At 51.2% G+C, this 18,136-nt stretch overlaps 1 protein-coding gene across 1 annotated transcript; it reads left to right on the forward strand.

Moving 5' to 3' along the window:
- The first annotated feature begins 2,295 nt into the window (after window positions 1–2,295).
- Window positions 2,296–6,117, forward strand: COG6 (component of oligomeric golgi complex 6). The gene is made up of 3 exons (XM_078623556.1): window positions 2,296–2,397; window positions 5,092–5,171; window positions 5,867–6,117. Exons 1-3 carry the CDS (start codon window positions 2,368–2,370, stop codon window positions 6,018–6,020), a joined length of 264 nt encoding a protein of 87 aa, XP_078479682.1. The 5' UTR covers window positions 2,296–2,367; the 3' UTR covers window positions 6,021–6,117.
- Window positions 6,118–18,136: the final 12,019 nt, after the last annotated feature.

Consider the following 18,136-nt stretch of genomic DNA (forward strand, 5'->3'; position numbering starts at 1 on the left):
TAGGCCTCACAAACTAGGCCTCACAGGCTAGGCCTCACAGACTAGGCCTCACAAACTAGGCCTCACAGACTAGGCCTCACAGACTAAGCCTCACAAACTAGGCCTCACAGACTAGGCCTCACAAACTAGGCCTCACAGGCTAGGCCTCACAGACTAGGCCTCACAAAACTAGGCCTCACAGACTAGGCCTCACAGACTAGGCCTCACAAACTAGGCCTCACAGGCTAGGCCTCACAGACTAGGCCTCACAAACTAGGCCTCAGACTAGGCCTCACAGACTAGGCCTCACAAACTAGGCCTCACAGGCTAGGCCTCACAGACTAGGCCTCACAAACTAGGCCTGACAGGCTAGGCCTCACAGACTAGGCCTCACCAGCTAGGCCTCACAGACTAGGCCTCACAGACTAGGCCTCACAGACTAGGCCTCACCGGCTAGGCCTCACAGACTAGGCCTCACAATCTAGGCCTCACAAACTAGGCCTCACAGACTAGGCCTCACAGACTAGGCCTCACAGACTAGGCCTCACCAGCTAGGCCTCACAGACTAGGCATCACAGACTAGGCCTCACAAACTAGGCCTCACAGACTAGGCCTCACAGACTAGGTCTCACAGACTAGGCCTCACAAACTAGGCCTCACAGACTAGGCCTCACAAACTAGGCCTCACAGACTAGGCCTCACAGACTAGGCCTCACAAACTAGGCCTCACAGACTAGGCCTCACAGACTAGGCCTCACAGACTAGGCCTCACAGACTAGGCCTCACAAACTAGGCCTCACAGACTAGGCCTCACAGACTAGGCCTCACAGACTAGGCCTCACAGACTAGGCCTCACCAGCTAGGCCTTACAGACTAGGCCTCACAGACTAGGCCTCACCAGCTAGGCCTCACAGACTAGGCCTCACAGACTAGGCCTCACAGACTAGGCCTCACAAACTAGGCCTCACAAACTAGGCCTCACAGACTAGGCCTCACAGACTAGGCCTCACCAGCTAGGCCTCACAGACTAGGCCTCACCAGCTAGGCCTTACAGACTAGGCCTCACAGACTAGGCCTCACAGGCTAGGCCTTACAGACTAGGCCTCACACGCTAGGCCTCACAGACTAGGCCTCACCAGCTAGGCCTCACAGACTAGGCCTCACCAGCTAGGCCTCACAGACTAGGCCTCATGGACTTGACATCACTGCTACTTTTCGATTTAAAGCTTTCGTGACTGCAGCAGGGATTCATCTTCTTGGTTCTTTCGGTAAAGTCACGTAGAAGGGAAGTAATAAAATAATACAAATAAAACATAGTAAAATAATTCTCACGACGTTTCGGCCACAACGCAAGCAGCCGTCCTCAGGTGAAGAAACAGGTCTGTCGGGAAGACTCTGTCTTCTCTGTCTCCCCGACAGACCTGTTTCTGCACCTGAGGACGGCTGCTTGCGTTGTGGCCGAAACGTCGTGAGAATTGTATTTTATTATGTTTTATTTTTATTATTTTGTTATTTCACTTCTTCGTGACTTTACCGAAAGAACCAAGAAGATCACTGCTACTGTCTCATCCATCAACATCATCACCATCTTCACCACTCATAGATAAAATAATAAAAAATAAAACATAATAAAATAATTCTCACGACGTTTCGGCCGCAACGCAAGCACCTGAAGACGGCTGCTTGCATTGTGGCCGAAACGTCGTGAGAATTGTATTTTATTATGTTTTATTTTTATCATTTTATTACTTCCCTTCTACGTGATTTTACCGAAAGAACCAAGAAGATGAATCCCTGCAGTCACGAAAGCTTTAAATCGAAAAGACCTCCCGAGTTGTTTACCCATCTCTTGAGTCTCGCATACTTCCCTCTTCCTGGTATACAGGAGGTTGGGGGTTCGATTCCGACCCCGACTCCTGTATATTTGGAGTTTGCTTGTGTCTCTCTCTTTCCGTGATCGTTCGGCTTTTTTCTCCGGGTCCTCCGTTTTTTCCCCTCCACAATTAGAAAGACGCATTTAGAGTATGTGGCTGCTGTCGATGTCCACGTGATGAGCCGCTTCGTTGAGCGATCGTGTGTGGCCAGGTCGTTTCTGAAGAAGAGCCTTACCTGGTGAAATAAAAACAAAAGTTCACCATCTCATTCTAGATTTGAAGCTTTCGTGACTGCAAGGATTCATACGCTTAGTTCTTTCGGTAAAGTCACAAGCTCATGGCAGGGGTTATTCAATCCGGACAGGCCCGGCCCCTGTTGGCTTGGCACAAAGTGGTACTCGGTTTTATTCACCGCGGAGAGATAGTGGGCGGGGGATGATGGTGGGGCGAGTGGTAACGGTGAGTGATGTTGTTGTGATTCACGTTTCAGGGTCCCCTGTCTCAAATACCGGGAATGGATGAGTCCTCGGTGAAAGGAGCCATGGTGAGACATCGTCTTCATCATGATCGTCACAAGCCTCATCATCATCATGGTCATCATCATTGCCATCACTAGCATAGTCATCGTCATCATCATCATCGTCATCATCATCATCATCGTCATCATCATCAATATCATCATTGCCATCACTAGCATAGTCACCATCATCGTCATCGTCATTATCATCATCATCATCATCGTCATCATCATCGTCATTATCATCATCATCATCATCGTCATCATCATCGTCATCATCATCGTCATCATCATCGTCATCATCATCATCATCATCATCGTCATCATCATCGTCATCATCATCGTCATCATCATCGTCATCATCATCGTCATCATCATCGTCATCATTGTCATCATCATCATAGTCATCATCGTCATCATTGTCATCACAAGCATCGTCATCATCATCATCATCGTCATCATCATCATCATCATCGTCATCATCATCATCATCGTCATTATCATCGTCATCATCATCGTCATCATCATCGTCATCATCATCGTCATCATTGTCATCATCATCATAGTCATCATCGTCATCATTGTCATCACAAGCATAGTCATCATCATCGTCATCATTGTCATCATCATCATAGTCATCATCATCATAGTCATCATCGTCATCATTGTCATCACAAGCATCGTCATCATCATCGTCATCATCATCGTCATCATTGTCATCATCATCATAGTCATCATCGTCATCATTGTCATCACAAGCATCGTCATCATCATCGTCATCATCATCGTCATCATCATCGTCATCATCATCGTCATCATCATCGTCATCATCATCGTCATCATCATCGTCATCATTGTCATCATCATCATAGTCATCATCGTCATCATTGTCATCACAAGCATAGTCATCATCATCGTCATCATCATCGTCATCATTGTCATCATCATCATAGTCATCATCATCATAGTCATCATCGTCATCATTGTCATCACAAGCATCGTCATCATCATCGTCATCATCATCGTCATCATCATCGTCATCATCATCGTCATCATTGTCATCATCATCGTCATCATTGTCATCATCATCATAGTCATATTCGTCATCATCACCACACACATTGTCAGTGTTATCACACACACCTCTTCCTAATTATCGCACCCAAACGCATTTGTCATCTTTATCATCAGCATCACAAACATCGTCACCAGCATTACCAGAAACATCATCGCGAGCAGCATTGTCATCATTGTCAACGCAGACATCGTTATAATGATCATGACAATCTTAATTTATAGAACTTTCGTGACTGCAGGAATTATTATTTGTTTCTTTCGGTTAAGTCACGTCTAAAGATAAAATAATAAATTAAATTAAATAATAGAATACGACGTTTCGATTGCAACACAAGCAATCATCATCAGGTATAATGAAATAGCGACATAAAATCTCACCAGAAAAACTATAGACAGACATATTAGCAGACAGATATCACCAAGATACATAGAGAGAGCAACACAGGTAACAGTGAGAGGTGGTCGTCTCTGTGGGGGTGGCCTTAAATAGACAGAGGAGGGCGGACGCAGAGAGAAGGAAGGGGGGTTAGAGAAAAAATTAGCATATCAATGAGTCGCATATCAATGAGTCGCTATTTCATTATACCTGATGATGATTGCTTGTGTTGCAATCGAAACGTCGTATTCTATTATTTAATTTAATTTATTATTTTATCTTTGGACGCGACTTAACCGAAAGAAACAAATCATAATAATGAGCATGCCAATCTCGATCACAATTATCATCATCATTTTCGTGAGCATCATCACATCGCAATCACCCAAGATTTCAGTAGTGCTGGCTCAATGTTTGCGACAGGCCCAGTATGAACCTTCAGATAGAGAGAGACACGCAGACACAGAGCCAGGGCTCGAACCCAGGATCCCATCTGTCTCGTACAGGCCCACTATGATCCCTCAGAGAGAGAAACACACAGACACAGAGACCCAAGGATCTAACCCAGGATCTCATCTGTCTCGTACAGGCCTATTATGATCCATCAGAGAGAGAGAGAGACACACACAGACACAGATACCCAAGGATCGAACCCAGGATCTCATCTGTCTCGTACAGGCCCACTATGATACCTCAGAGAGAGAGACAGACATAGAACCAGGGCTCGAACCCAGGATCTCTGCGGTACATGCTCATCATCTCCGATTAACACGGTTGACTACGTACGGTGCGAAATAATTTCAACTTACACGCACATTTCGATTTAAAGCTTTCGTGACTGCAGGGATTCATCTTCTTGGTTCTTTCGGTAAAGTCACGTAGAAGGGAAGTAATAAAATAATAAAACTAAAACATAATAAAATAATTCTCACGACGTTTCGCACGCAACGCAAGCAGCCGTCCTCAGGCGAAGAATGAAACACCACCAAGCTTGGAGCGTATATTTAAGCTGGGTTGGATGGGGGAAGTAGAGCGCTTTGACAAAAGAATTTGCACATCAAGGAGGAATTTAACATATTTAAGGGAAATGCGTAGGAGGTGGGCTGGGGGGTTTCAAAGTCATATTATGCCCGTGCATTATGCAGGATTAGCAGCATCAAAGGGAGGGGATGGGGGTAGCATTAACAAAGGGAAGGAGTGTTAATAGTATGCAGCTACACGCACACACCTACATCTGTGACTCCCCCCACCCCCAACGCCACATGCAGGGGCAGTTCTCTCGGTACCTCTCGTCCCCGGACTCGCACACCTTGCCGCAGCTGCAGATGTTGCACAGCTCCAGCCTCAAGTACGTATGTGCTCACGACGCACTCACGTGTCACGTGCCACTCACACACGTGTCACTCACGTGCCACTCACGTGCCACTCACGTGTCACTCACTCACGTGTCACGTCCCACACACGTGTCACTCACGTGTCACGTCCCACACACGTGTCACTCACGTGCCACTCGCTCACGTGTCACGTCCCACACACGTGTCACGTCCCACACACGTGTCACGTGTCACTCACGTGTCACGTGCCACTCACTCACGTCCCACACACGTGTCACTCACGTGTCACTCACGTGTCACGTGTCACTCACTCACACGTGTCACTCACGTGTCACTCGCGTGTCACGCGCGCGCGCGCTCACGACACGCACACGTGTCACGTGTCACTCACGTGTCACGTCCCACACACGTGTCACTCGCGTGTCACACACGCGCGCGCGTCCCATGGGCAATGGCTCCAAGCGAGGAGCTCAAGGAGGTGAAGGAGGAGGGCGGCTGCTCCGTGTCCAGGGCACCGCTCCTGGTGCCTCCCCCGAGGTCGACTCGCTCTCCGGCGAGTGGCGGCGCGCTGCACCAAACACGTCGTCGCCGCCGGGGAGACAAACGCGGCCGGGTCGCGGTCCGTCGACGGCCACGCCGCCGCCGCCGCCGCCGCTCTTTGCCCACGGCCCGCGCGAGCTACACGGGGGACCTTTGTCTTTGCGCGCAGGGAGGTTGTGTGCGCCCGCGCCGCGGCGCTCGTGAGCACGGCCTACGCCGAGGTGTACGACGCGGTCCATCGCCACGGCAACCGCTACGGGGAGGCCGTCACAGCGGCGACCATGCAGCCCACGCCGCAGCAAGTGCAGGCGCTCCTCATGTGAACCAGAGACGCCGCTGCCACCAGCACCACCACCACCACCAGCACCAGCAGCACCACCCGCACCACCACCACCAGCACCACCACCAGCACCACCACCAGCACCATCACCACCACCACCAGCACCACCAGCACCACCAGCACCAGCACCACCGTCCACCAGCACCACCACCGCCGCCACCACCACCGCCACCACCACCACCGCCACCACCACCAGCACCACCACCAGCACCGCCACCACCACCACCAGCAGCACCACCACCAGCACCACCACCACCGCCACCGCCACCGCCACCACCACCACCACCACCAGCACCACCGCCGCCACCACCAGCACCACCACCGCCACCACCACCACCACCAGCACCACGGGTGGACTCCACCACCACGGACGAAATCCACCACCAACACTGCTACCGACGGAGCCCGCCGAGTGCAGTGGTGGTGGTGGTGGTGGATTCTGGTGGTGGATTTTGTTGGTGGTGGTCACCACCAACGTAATCCACCACCGCCGTGGGCTGACACCACCACCACCACCGGCAGACTCCACCACCGATGGAATCCACCACCGTGGGCCGACACCACCACCACCACCGGCAGACTCCACCACCGATGGAATCCACCACCACCACCGGTGGACTCCACCGCTACCGGCAGATTCTTCCACCACCAGCGGCTTCCTCCGGACGACTCTGCCACCGTTGGTGGACGACTTCCAGTGGTTGACCCCTGACCTCCCGCTGGTAGATTCTTACACCACGCAGGAGTCGCGACCACCACCGACGACACGACACGACAGCCGCCGTTCGCCACCGAGTGACGGTGACGTCACCACGGCGCCCGTGCCAGGCCAGGTGCATCTTGAGGGCATCGCACGAAGCGTCGAAGGCTCGCTGGCAGGAGGTCACTGGACAGACCCAGGTCGTGGCTGATCACCACCACCACCAGCACCACCATGGTGCTAACCATTGCGCCGCAACTCCACCCAACTGCTGTACAATATTCATGTTCATATTATTATGATGACAACCTCATAGACTCGCACAGAAACCCACAGACTCGCACAGAGACCCACAGACTCGCACAGAGACCCATAGACTCGCACAGAGACCCATAGACTCGCACAGAGACCCATAGACTCGCACAGAGACCCATAGACTCGCACAGAGACCCATAGACTCGCACAGAGACCCATAGACTCATACAGAGACCAATAGACTCACACAGAGATTCATAGACTCATACAGAGACCAATAGACTCACACAGAGACTCATAGACTCACACAAAGACCCATAGACTCACACAGAGACCCATAGACTCACACAGAGACCCATAGACTCACGCAGAGACCCATAGACTCACACAGAGACCCATAGACTCACGCAGAGACCCATAGACTCGCACAGAGACCCATAGACTCACACAGAGACCCACAGACTCGCACAGAGACCCACAGGCTCACACAGAGACCCATAGACTCGCAGAGAGACCCATAGACTCACAAAGACCCACAGACTCACACAGAGACCCAAAGACTGGCACAGAGACCCAAAGACTCACACAGAGACCCACAGACTCGCACAGAGACCCATAGACTCGCACAGAGACCCATAGACTCGCACAGAGACCCATAGACTCACACAGAGACCCATGGACTCGCACAGAGACCCATAGACTCGCACAGAGACCCATAGACTCGCAGAGAGACCCATAGACTCACAGAGACCCATAGACTCGCACAGAGACCCATAGACTGGCAGAGAGACCCATAGACTCACAGAGACCCACAGACTCACACAGAGACCCACAGACTCACACAGAAACCCACAGACTCACACAGAGACCCACAGACTCGCACAGAGACCCATAGACTCACAGAGACCCACAGACTCACATATAGACCCATAGACTCACACAGAGACCCACAGACTCACACAGAGACCCACAGACTCACATAGACGGGGTGGTGATCAGGCAAGGGTCTTCTCTGGTGTCGCGAGTTTATGGCGAGATGTTGACTACCTCGCCTGGTTTACAGGAGGTCGTGGGTTCGATTTTGACCCTGATGCCTGCTGCTGTATATTTGGAGTTTGTGTTTTTCCCGTGGTCGCGTGGATTCACGGTGGGAGCCAGTGGGGGGGTGGGGTGGCACTTGCCCCCCCCCCCCCCCCAATCATTGGGGTTTATTAGTAAAAAATTGGCAAAGTCACGTAGGTAAAACATTAAAATTAATAAAAATAAAATAAAAATCACGACATTTCGTGTTGCCTCCGAAACGTCGTGATTTTTATTTTATTTTACTTTTATTAATTTTAATGTTTCACCTACGTGACTTTACCGAAAAAAAAATCTAAGAATATGAATCCTTGCAGTCACGAAAGCTTCAAATCTAGAATCAATCGGCATTTTGCGACCCCCAATGCCACTGTGTAGCATATGATTACGTGCCAGGGACTCTATGAGATGATAGGACAATTGTCTGAGTCCATAATTGGAAATAAGTAACTGCAAAGCAGTTATAAGTGACTGACAGAATTGTGCGCAGTTGCGTATACAGGACACGACTTCCCTGAAGGCGATAATTGTTTTTTTTACCCTTCTATCTGGCAACAAAACTGACACCTTTTTTTACGAGGAGTCATGTTTGCATAGACCACAATACCTGCAGTCATACTGCAAACAAAAAACACAACTCTGATAATGTATGTGCACTGTCCTTGAAGTTGATTGGTCCACACCCGAGACAGCTTTCCTTAGAGCCTTAGTGCCTAGTCTCACATGGTGTTGGACCAGATGACGCCTTCTGGTCCAACACCATGTGAGACTAGGCTCTAAGGAAAGCTGTCTCGGGTGTGGACCAATCAACTTCAAGGACAGTGCATACATTATCAGAGTTGTGTTTTTTGTTTGCATTATGACTGCAGGTATTGTGGTCTATGCAAACATGACTCCTCGTAAAAAAGGTGTCAGTTTTGTTGCCAGATAAAAGGGTAAAAAAACAATTATCATATTTTTTACTGGCAAATGAGGTACCAATGGTGTAAATGCTTTTTAGTAATATAATAATAGGGTTTTCCCCCTTTTTCCTGGCAACAAAACTGAAACCTTTTTACGAGGATTCATGGTGGCATTAACCACGATACTTGCTGTCAAAATGCAGAAAAAAGTGGAAAAACCCCCATTATTATATTGTGGTACTGGCAAAGGAGGTCTAATGATATAGATGCTCACCCCGAGCCCTCATTACTTTGATAGTGCATTGTCTTTGAGCTGTACGCCTTTTGGCGTCATCTGGTCTAGCACCAATTGGGTCGAGGCTCAAAAGAAAGCCGTCTCTGGTGTGAACCAATCAGTTTCAAGGACAATGCATCATATTATCAGTGTGTGTGTTTTGTTTGCATTTTGACTGCAAGTATTGTGGTTAATGCAGTTACATGAATCCTTGTAAAAAGGTTTCAATTTTGTTGCCAGAAAAAAGGGGGAAAACCCCTGTTATTATATTTTGGTACTGGCAGAGGAGGTCTAATGATGTAGATTATTTTTGGTGTTAGTTTAGTTTCGATCGCTCAAAATAATATCACATCCCACGTGGGTTTTCGCTCCCATCGGTCAAATTTCATCCCCAACAATCTGGGCTCCGTTGCCGGCTGCACAGACATTTCACAGGCCGTTGCATTCGGTGTGGCGATCATAATCGCCACCACCGTCATCACCATCATCACTATCGTCGCCATCATCACCACAGTCGTCATCACCATCATCACCATAATCCACCATCATCATCGTCATTGCCACCATCATCACCACCATCATCACCATAATCCACCATCATCACTACCATCATCATCGTCATTGCCATCGTCATCACCACCATCACCACCATCATCACCATAATCCACCATAATCCACCATCATCACTACCATCATCATCGTCATTGCCACCATCATCACCACCATCATCACCATCATCCACCATCATCACGACCATCATCGTTATTGCCACCATCATCACCACCATCATCACCATCATCACCATAATCCACCATCATCACGACCATCATCATCGTCATTGCCACCATCATCACCACCGTCGTCATCACCATCATCACCATAATCCACCATCACCATCATCACCATAATCCACCATCATCACTACCATCATCATCGTCATTGCCACCATCATCACCACCATCATCACCATCATCACCATAATCCACCATCATCACGACCATCATCATCATCGTCATTGCCACCATCATCACCACCACCATCACCATCATCACCATAATCCACCATCGTCACCACCATCATCGTCATTGCCACCATCATCACCACCATCACCACCATCATCACCATAATCCACCATAATCCACCATCATCACTACCATCATCATCGTCATTGCCACCATCATCACCACCATCATCACCATCATCACCATAATCCACCATCATCACGACCATCATCATCGTTATTGCCACCATCATCACCACCATCATCACCATCATCACCATAATCCACCATCATCACTACCATCATCATCGTCATTGCCACCATCATCACCACCGTCGTCATCACCATCATCACCATAATCCACCATCATCACCAGCATCACCATAATCCACCATCATCACTACCATCATCATCGTCATTGCCACCATCATCACCATAATCCACCATCATCACTAGCAACATCATCGTCGTCATTGCCATCGTCATCACCATCATCCTCACCACCACCACCATCCATCATCATCAACCGTGGTCACTCCACTGCTGGATGAAGGCCTCCCAAACTCACCGTCCCCTTCCTGAACCTCCACCCGGTCCTCTCTCTCTCTCAGCCTCACCTCCACTCCCTTCCTCTCCCCTACCCCTCGTCCCTCCCCTCGCTCCCCTAGGCCTTCCATGACCCCCACCCCTCCCCCCGTGTGTGCCCATTCATCGGCCCGAGTGGACATCGGTGAACAAGAGCTTTATCGCTCATCGGATTTCTCCGGTATAAATAAATATCCTGATTCCGACTCTATTTTGTCACCGCTTTTTAGCAATGTTTTCGAGCGCGCCTTGAGCCCCTAAATATAGGATGAGATCCTGTGATGTAACAAAAGATCCCCCGTGTAGCCTTCACAGACTGCAGGGGCAAGTGCTGTTAGCGAGTAGCACCTATGAAGGCCGGCACGGCACACGAGGGGGTGGGTGGCCAGCATCACGCCCGGCCGCCTTTGTCTCCCCAGTGGCGATGTTTACTACACACCGCACCAGGTACTCATTTGAGGCCGAGTCGACCTAGGGGAGGCGCAGGACCGGTTCGGATAATCGTCGCTGTTGTTGGTGGCCGTGAGCGGGAATCGAACTCGGGTCGCCGGGTTCGTAGCGCTAACCGCTGCGCCACCGCTCCCCGCTGCGATGTAACAATCCAAGGCCGGCACCTGCACACAAGCTTTCGATTCCCTTCGCTCCGTCTCCTTTGCCGGACGTGCTACTCGGACAAGTTCCACCCCCTGATGATGATGACGATGATCGTGGCGGCCATGTGACTCACGCTCTTGAGTAGAGGCGCTAACCGTTACACACCTGGCCGAGGCGTAGTGCTGGCCACCCACCCCCTCGTGTGCCACAGTGCCGCTAGCCTTCATAGGTGCTGCTGCTACTCGCTAACAGCACTTGCCCCGACAGTCTGTTAAGGCTACACGGGGGATCTTTGTCTTTATCTTTGTACAGGGAGCGGTGGTTTAGCGGTTAGCGCTACGAACCCGGCAACCCGAGTTCGATTCCCGATCACGGCCAACACCGGTGACGATTATCTGAACCGGTCCTGTGCCTCCCCTAGGTCGACTCAGCCTCAAATGAGTATCTGGTGCGGTGTGTAGTAAACATCGCCACTAGGGAGACAAAGGCGGCCGGGCGTGGTGCTGGCCACCCACCAACTCGTGTACCATGCCGGACTTCATAGGTGCTACTCGCTAACAGCACTTGCCCCTACAGTCTGTTAAGGCTACACGGGGGATCTTTGTCTTTGTGTGTACGTGTGACTCGGTATAGATTTTGTATATGGGGACAGGAAGCGAAGCTACGAACCCGGCGACCCGAGTTCGATTCCCGATCACGGCCAACACCGGTGACGATTATCCGAACCGGTCCTGTGCCTCCCATGGGTCGACTCAGCCTCAAACGAGTACCTGGTGCGGTGTGTAAACATTGCCACTGGGGAGACAAAGGCGGCCGGGCGTGATGCTGGCCACCCACCCCCTCGTGTGCCGTGCCGGCCTTCACAGGTGCTGCGCCTCGCTAGCAGCACTTGCCCCTACAGCCTGCTAAAGGCTATACGGGTGGTCTTTGTCTTTTGACTGTCAGTAATGACGTGTGTGGATATGCAAGTGTGTATGACTGCCAGTATTGATGTCGAAGTGTGTGTGAGGATGTGTGTATGTGCATGTCACTATTGATGTGTGTGTGTTTGTGTGTCAGGATGTGTGTGTCAGGATGTGTGTATGTGCATGTCACTATTGATGTGTCTGTGTATGCGAGTGGGGAGCGGTGGTGCAGCGGTTAGCGCGCTGCGCTATGAACCCGGCGACCCGGGTTCGATCCCCACTCACGGCCAACACCCAGTGACGATTATCTGAACCGGTCCTGAGCCTCCCCTAGGTCGACTCAGCCTCAAATGAGTACCTGGTGCGGTGTGTAAACATTGCCACTGGGGAGACAAAGGCGGTCGGGCGTGGTGCTGGCCACCCACCCCCTCGTGTACCGTTCCGACCTTCATAGGTGCTCGCTAACAGCACTTGCCCCTACAGTCTGTTAAGGCTATACGGGGGGGGGGATCTATGTTTTTGTATGTGCATGTCACTATTGATGTGTTTGTGTATGCGAGCGGTGGCGCAGTGGTTAGCGCACTGCGCTACGGACCCGTTGACCCGTGTTCGATTTCCGCCTACGACCGATAACAGTGGCGAATATTTCAACCGCTCCCGGGCCTCCCCTAGGTCGACTCAGCCTTAAACGAGTACCCGGCGCAGTGTGCTGAGCATCACCGCTGGGAAGACAAAGGCGGCCGGGTGTGTGTGGTGTTGGCCACATTTTAGTTGTGAGTGGCGTGGGAAGGGATATGCAGAGTCTGTATGGAATTGCAACAGGACCTACATCTCGCCTTTATTGACCAAATAAACTTACTACATTACTGAACTTTTTTTTTATTTGAACAGGTAAGGCCCACCACTGAGCTATTGAGCCCTTTTTCAAAAGCGGCCTGACCACAAATGATAATAGCTCAGCGAAGTGGCTTATCGTGTGGAAATGTATAGCAGGCGAATACTCAAAATCGCGTGATGTTGATTCTAAATGTGGAGGGGAAACCCCGCGGGACCCGGAGAAAAATCCACGCGAACGCGGTGAGAGAGAGGCACACAAACTCTAAATACACAGCAGCAGGCGTCAGGGTTTAGATCGATCCCACGACCTCCTGCACACCAGGCGAGGTAGTCAACATCTAGCCACCGTGATGATGATGAGAGAGAGACACGCAAACACCAAATATACAGCAGGCGTCAGGGTTTAGATCAATCCCATGACCTCCTGTATACCAGGTGAGGTAGTCAACATCTCCTTGCCACCGTGATGATGAGAGAGAGACACGCAAACACCAAATATACAGCAGGCGTCAGGGTTTAGATCTAACCCACGACCTCCTGCATACCAGGCGAGGTAGTCAACATCTAGCCACCGTGGCGTTCCTCATCATCATAATCGATACCATCAATAGGTCGAGGCTTTGGGTTGCTCTTCGTGCTCTCAATCATTCATTGTTTAGTTTCGCGTCTGTAATTAAAGACTTTCGTGATAGTTGGCAGGCCCCGGGTGTAGCTGCGTGGTTGGGAGTGAGCCATTTCCTGTCCGCTTTGGGATGCGACTGGGATGTCCTCTGGTCCATATGTTTGACCACATCATTGGAAAACGCCTTCAGTGGATGTGCCAGTGGGTTTTTTTTATTTTTCCCATCTGGTACAGATAATGAATTGGAAGGCTGCATGGTGCCACAGTGCGGTCAAGGGATGGCTCCCGAATTGGCCCAGCCATGTTATGTGCACGCTGATGACCTGCTAATTTTCCATTTAAAGCTTTCGTGACTGCAGCGATTCATCTTCTTGGTTCTTTCGGTAAAGTCACGTAGAAGGGAAATAATAAAGTAATAAAAATAAAACATAATAAAATACAATTCTCACGACGTTTCGGCCACAACGCAAGCAGCCGTCCTCAGGTGAAGAACGCTGTCTTTCCGACAGACCTATCTCTCAACATTGCCCCGTTGAATTTCGATTTAAAGCTTTCGTGACTGCAGGGATTCATCTTCTTGGTTCTTTCGGTAAAGTCACGTAGAAGGGAAATAATAAAGTAATAAAGTTAAAACATAATAAAATACAATTCTCACGACGTTTCGGCCACAACGCAAGCAGCCGCCCTCGGGTGAAGAGCAGGGCTATCGGAAAGACAGCGTCCGAATGAACACCACCAAGCTTGGCAGCGTATATTTCAGCTGGGTTAGAGGAGGAGAGCGCCTTGACAAAGGAATTTACATTTGAACAGAGGAATTTAGCATATTTATGGCAAATGCAGATATGGGATTAGTCACTACTTGTGGAATGTGTAGATGGTTGGGAGAGGTCTCAAAGTCATATTATGCCCGTGCATTATGCGATGGGGCGACTGTAGAGAGAGATTGGTGAGGAGTTCCCAGTACCTGGGCAGCGTGCTCATGACCAGCTCTATGCCCAGCCACCGTATGCCCGGCCACCGCATGCCCAGCCACCGCATGCCCGGCCACCGCATGCCCAGCCACCGCATGCCCAGCCACCGTATGCCCGGCCACCGCATGCCCAGCCACCGCATGCCCGGCCACCGCATGCCCAGCCACCGCATGCCCAGCCACCGCATGCCCGGCCACCGCATGCCCAGCCACCGTATGCCCAGCCACCGCATGCCCAGCCACCGCATGCCCAGCCACCGCATGGCCCAGCCACCGCATGCCCAGCCACCGCATGCCCAGCCACCGCATGGCCCAGCCACCGCATGCCCAGCCACCGCATGCCCAGCCACCGCATGCCCAGCCACCGCATGCCCAGCCACCGCATGCCCAGCCACCGCATGCCCAGCCACCGCATGGCCCAGCCACCGTATGCCCGGCCACCGCATGGCCCAGCCACCGCATGCCCAGCCACCGCATGGCCCAGCCACCGTATGCCCGGCCACCGCATGCCCAGCCACCGCATGCCCAGCCACCGCATGCCCAGCCACCGCATGCCCCAAGCAGCTTCTGTTTGGGTGCATAGAGGGGGGTAATTGGGCTCGGCACACGCTGGAGAAGAGATGGAGTGATGGGGGACAGGAGGACGCGGAGCTGAGTGGACTTTCCGATGACCGGTACCAGCGGTGTCAAGATTGGCCTCTGTGGAGGAGGAGGTTCGTGAAGGACGCTGCTACTGGACAGTTAGAGGCAGTCACCATCCAGCAATAGCGGATGAGCGACGCTCACAACAACGAGCGGAACGCCGGTCGGTTAAAACGCAGCAAGTTGGCACAGGTGGTGCATCTGACAGTCATCTCAGTCACCCCACGGCACCTGCTGGGGCTGTCACGTGACCTTCCAGCAGCGAGCCTTTGACGCTTCACGTGGCCTCAACGTGCACCTAGCCTGGCACAGGCGCCGTGGTGACGTCACCGCCACTTCGTGGCTCGGCGAGCATTTGAACCGGTCCCGGACCTCCCCTAGGTCGACTCAACCCTTAAATCAGTGCCTGGTGCGGTGCGGAATCAACATCACAGTATTGGGGAAACAAAGGCGGTCGGCCGTCGTGTTGGTCTCCCTGCCTCCGATCGGTATGCCTTGGTCGTCAGCGCTCGCCATGGGCACTTGCCCCAACAGTCTGCGAAGGCTATACGGGGGATCTTTGCCTCTGTTGGGAGGTGTCCCCCCCCTCCCCGCAAAGACCTGCACCAATTTTCTCCGCCCCTCTCCACTGCCCCCCCCCCAAAACCCTCCCCCCCCTAAAACCCCCCGCCCCCTCCCCCCCAAAACCCTCCCTCCCTAAAACCCGCCCCCCTCCCCCACCCGCCCCCTCCCCCACCCCCAAAACCCCCCCGCCCCCTTCCCCCACCCGCCCCCTCCCCCCTCAAAACCCTCCCCCCCTAAAACCCGCCCCCCTCCACCACCCGCCCCTCCCCCCCCCCAAAACCGCCCCCTCCCCCACACGCCCCCCCCCCCAAGCCCCCCCCCTCCCCCCAAAAACCCGCGCCCCCCACCCGCCCCCCTCTCCCCCGCCCCCCTCTCCCCGCTAGTGAGTCGTTCTAGAGAGCTGCTCACTATCGTGCACTCGTTTCCTTCCCTCTCCCTCCTCTCTCTCCTCCTCTCTCTTCCTCTCTCTCTCTCCTCTCCCTCTCCTCTCTCTCCTCCTCTCTCTCTCCAACACGGAGTTAGGGAGCTGAAACACACGCAGAAAGAAACACACACACAGAAAACACACACACAGAACACACACACACAGAACACACACACAGAAAACACACACACAGAACACACACACACAGAACACACACACAGAAAACACACACACAGAAACACACACACAGAACACACACACAGAAAACACACACACAGAAAACACACACACAGAACACACACACAGAAAACACACACACAGAACACACACACAGAAAACACACACACAGAACACACACAGAACACACACACAGAAAACACACACACAGAAACACACACACAGAAACACACACACAGAAAACACACACACAGAACACACACACAGAAAACACACACACAGAAAACACACACACAGAACACACACACACAGAACACACACAGAACACACACACAGAAAACACACACACAGAAACACACACACAGAACACACACACAGAAAACACACACACAGAACACACACACAGAAAACCCTCACACAGAAAACACACACACAGAACACACACAGAAAACACAGAAAACCCTCACAGAAAACACACACAGAAAACGCACACACAGAAAACACACACACAGAACACACAGAAAACACAGAAAACCCTCACAGAAAACACACACACAGAACACGCACACACAGAAAACACACACAGAACACACACACAGAACACACACACACACAGAACACACACACAGAACACCCTCACACAGAAAACACACACTCAGAACACACACACAGAAAACACACACACAGAACACACACACACAGAACACACACACAGAACACCCTCACACAGAAAACACACACACAGAACACACACACACAGAACACACACACAGAACACCCTCACACAGAAAACACACACACAGAACACACACACAGAAAACACACACACAGAACACACACACACAGAACACACACACACAGAACACACACACAGAAAACCCACAGAAAACCCTCACACAGAAAACACACACACAGAACACACACACAGAACACACACACACAGAAAACACACACAGAACACACACACACAGAAAACACACACAGAAAACACACACACAGAAAACCCTCACACAGAAAACACACACACAGAACACACACACACAGAAAACACACACACACAGAACACCCACACAGAACACACACACACAGAAAACACAGAAAACCCTCACACAGAAATAAAGGCGGAACTGGCTCGCACTTTGGGTGTAATTATTTTTAAAAAATTAAACAAAAAATATAAATAAACTATCGCGCCCGTTTCTCAACGTTTTCGCTCGTGGTGGTGACCAGCGGGTCTCACAATTCTGCGGCGTGGATACCGTGCAGGATGATGAGAACGAAACCGGAGGAATTCTGCACGAATCTGGATTGCAAATGTTGTAGTGGATTTACTCTCCAGCACACTACAGGCGTGGCTGTACTAGTACACTACTATACACTACACTACTATACACTACACTATACACTACACTACTATACACTACACTATACACTACACTATACACTACACTACTATACACTACACTACTATACACTACACTACTATACACTACACTATACACTACTATACACTACACTATACACTACACTACTATACACTACACTATACACTACACTATACACTACAC

The sequence above is a fragment of the Lampetra planeri genome, unplaced genomic scaffold, assembly GCF_965212315.1.
Source record: "Lampetra planeri unplaced genomic scaffold, kcLamPlan1.2.h2 scaffold_313, whole genome shotgun sequence".
Classification (NCBI taxonomy): Eukaryota; Metazoa; Chordata; class Hyperoartia; order Petromyzontiformes; family Petromyzontidae; genus Lampetra; species Lampetra planeri.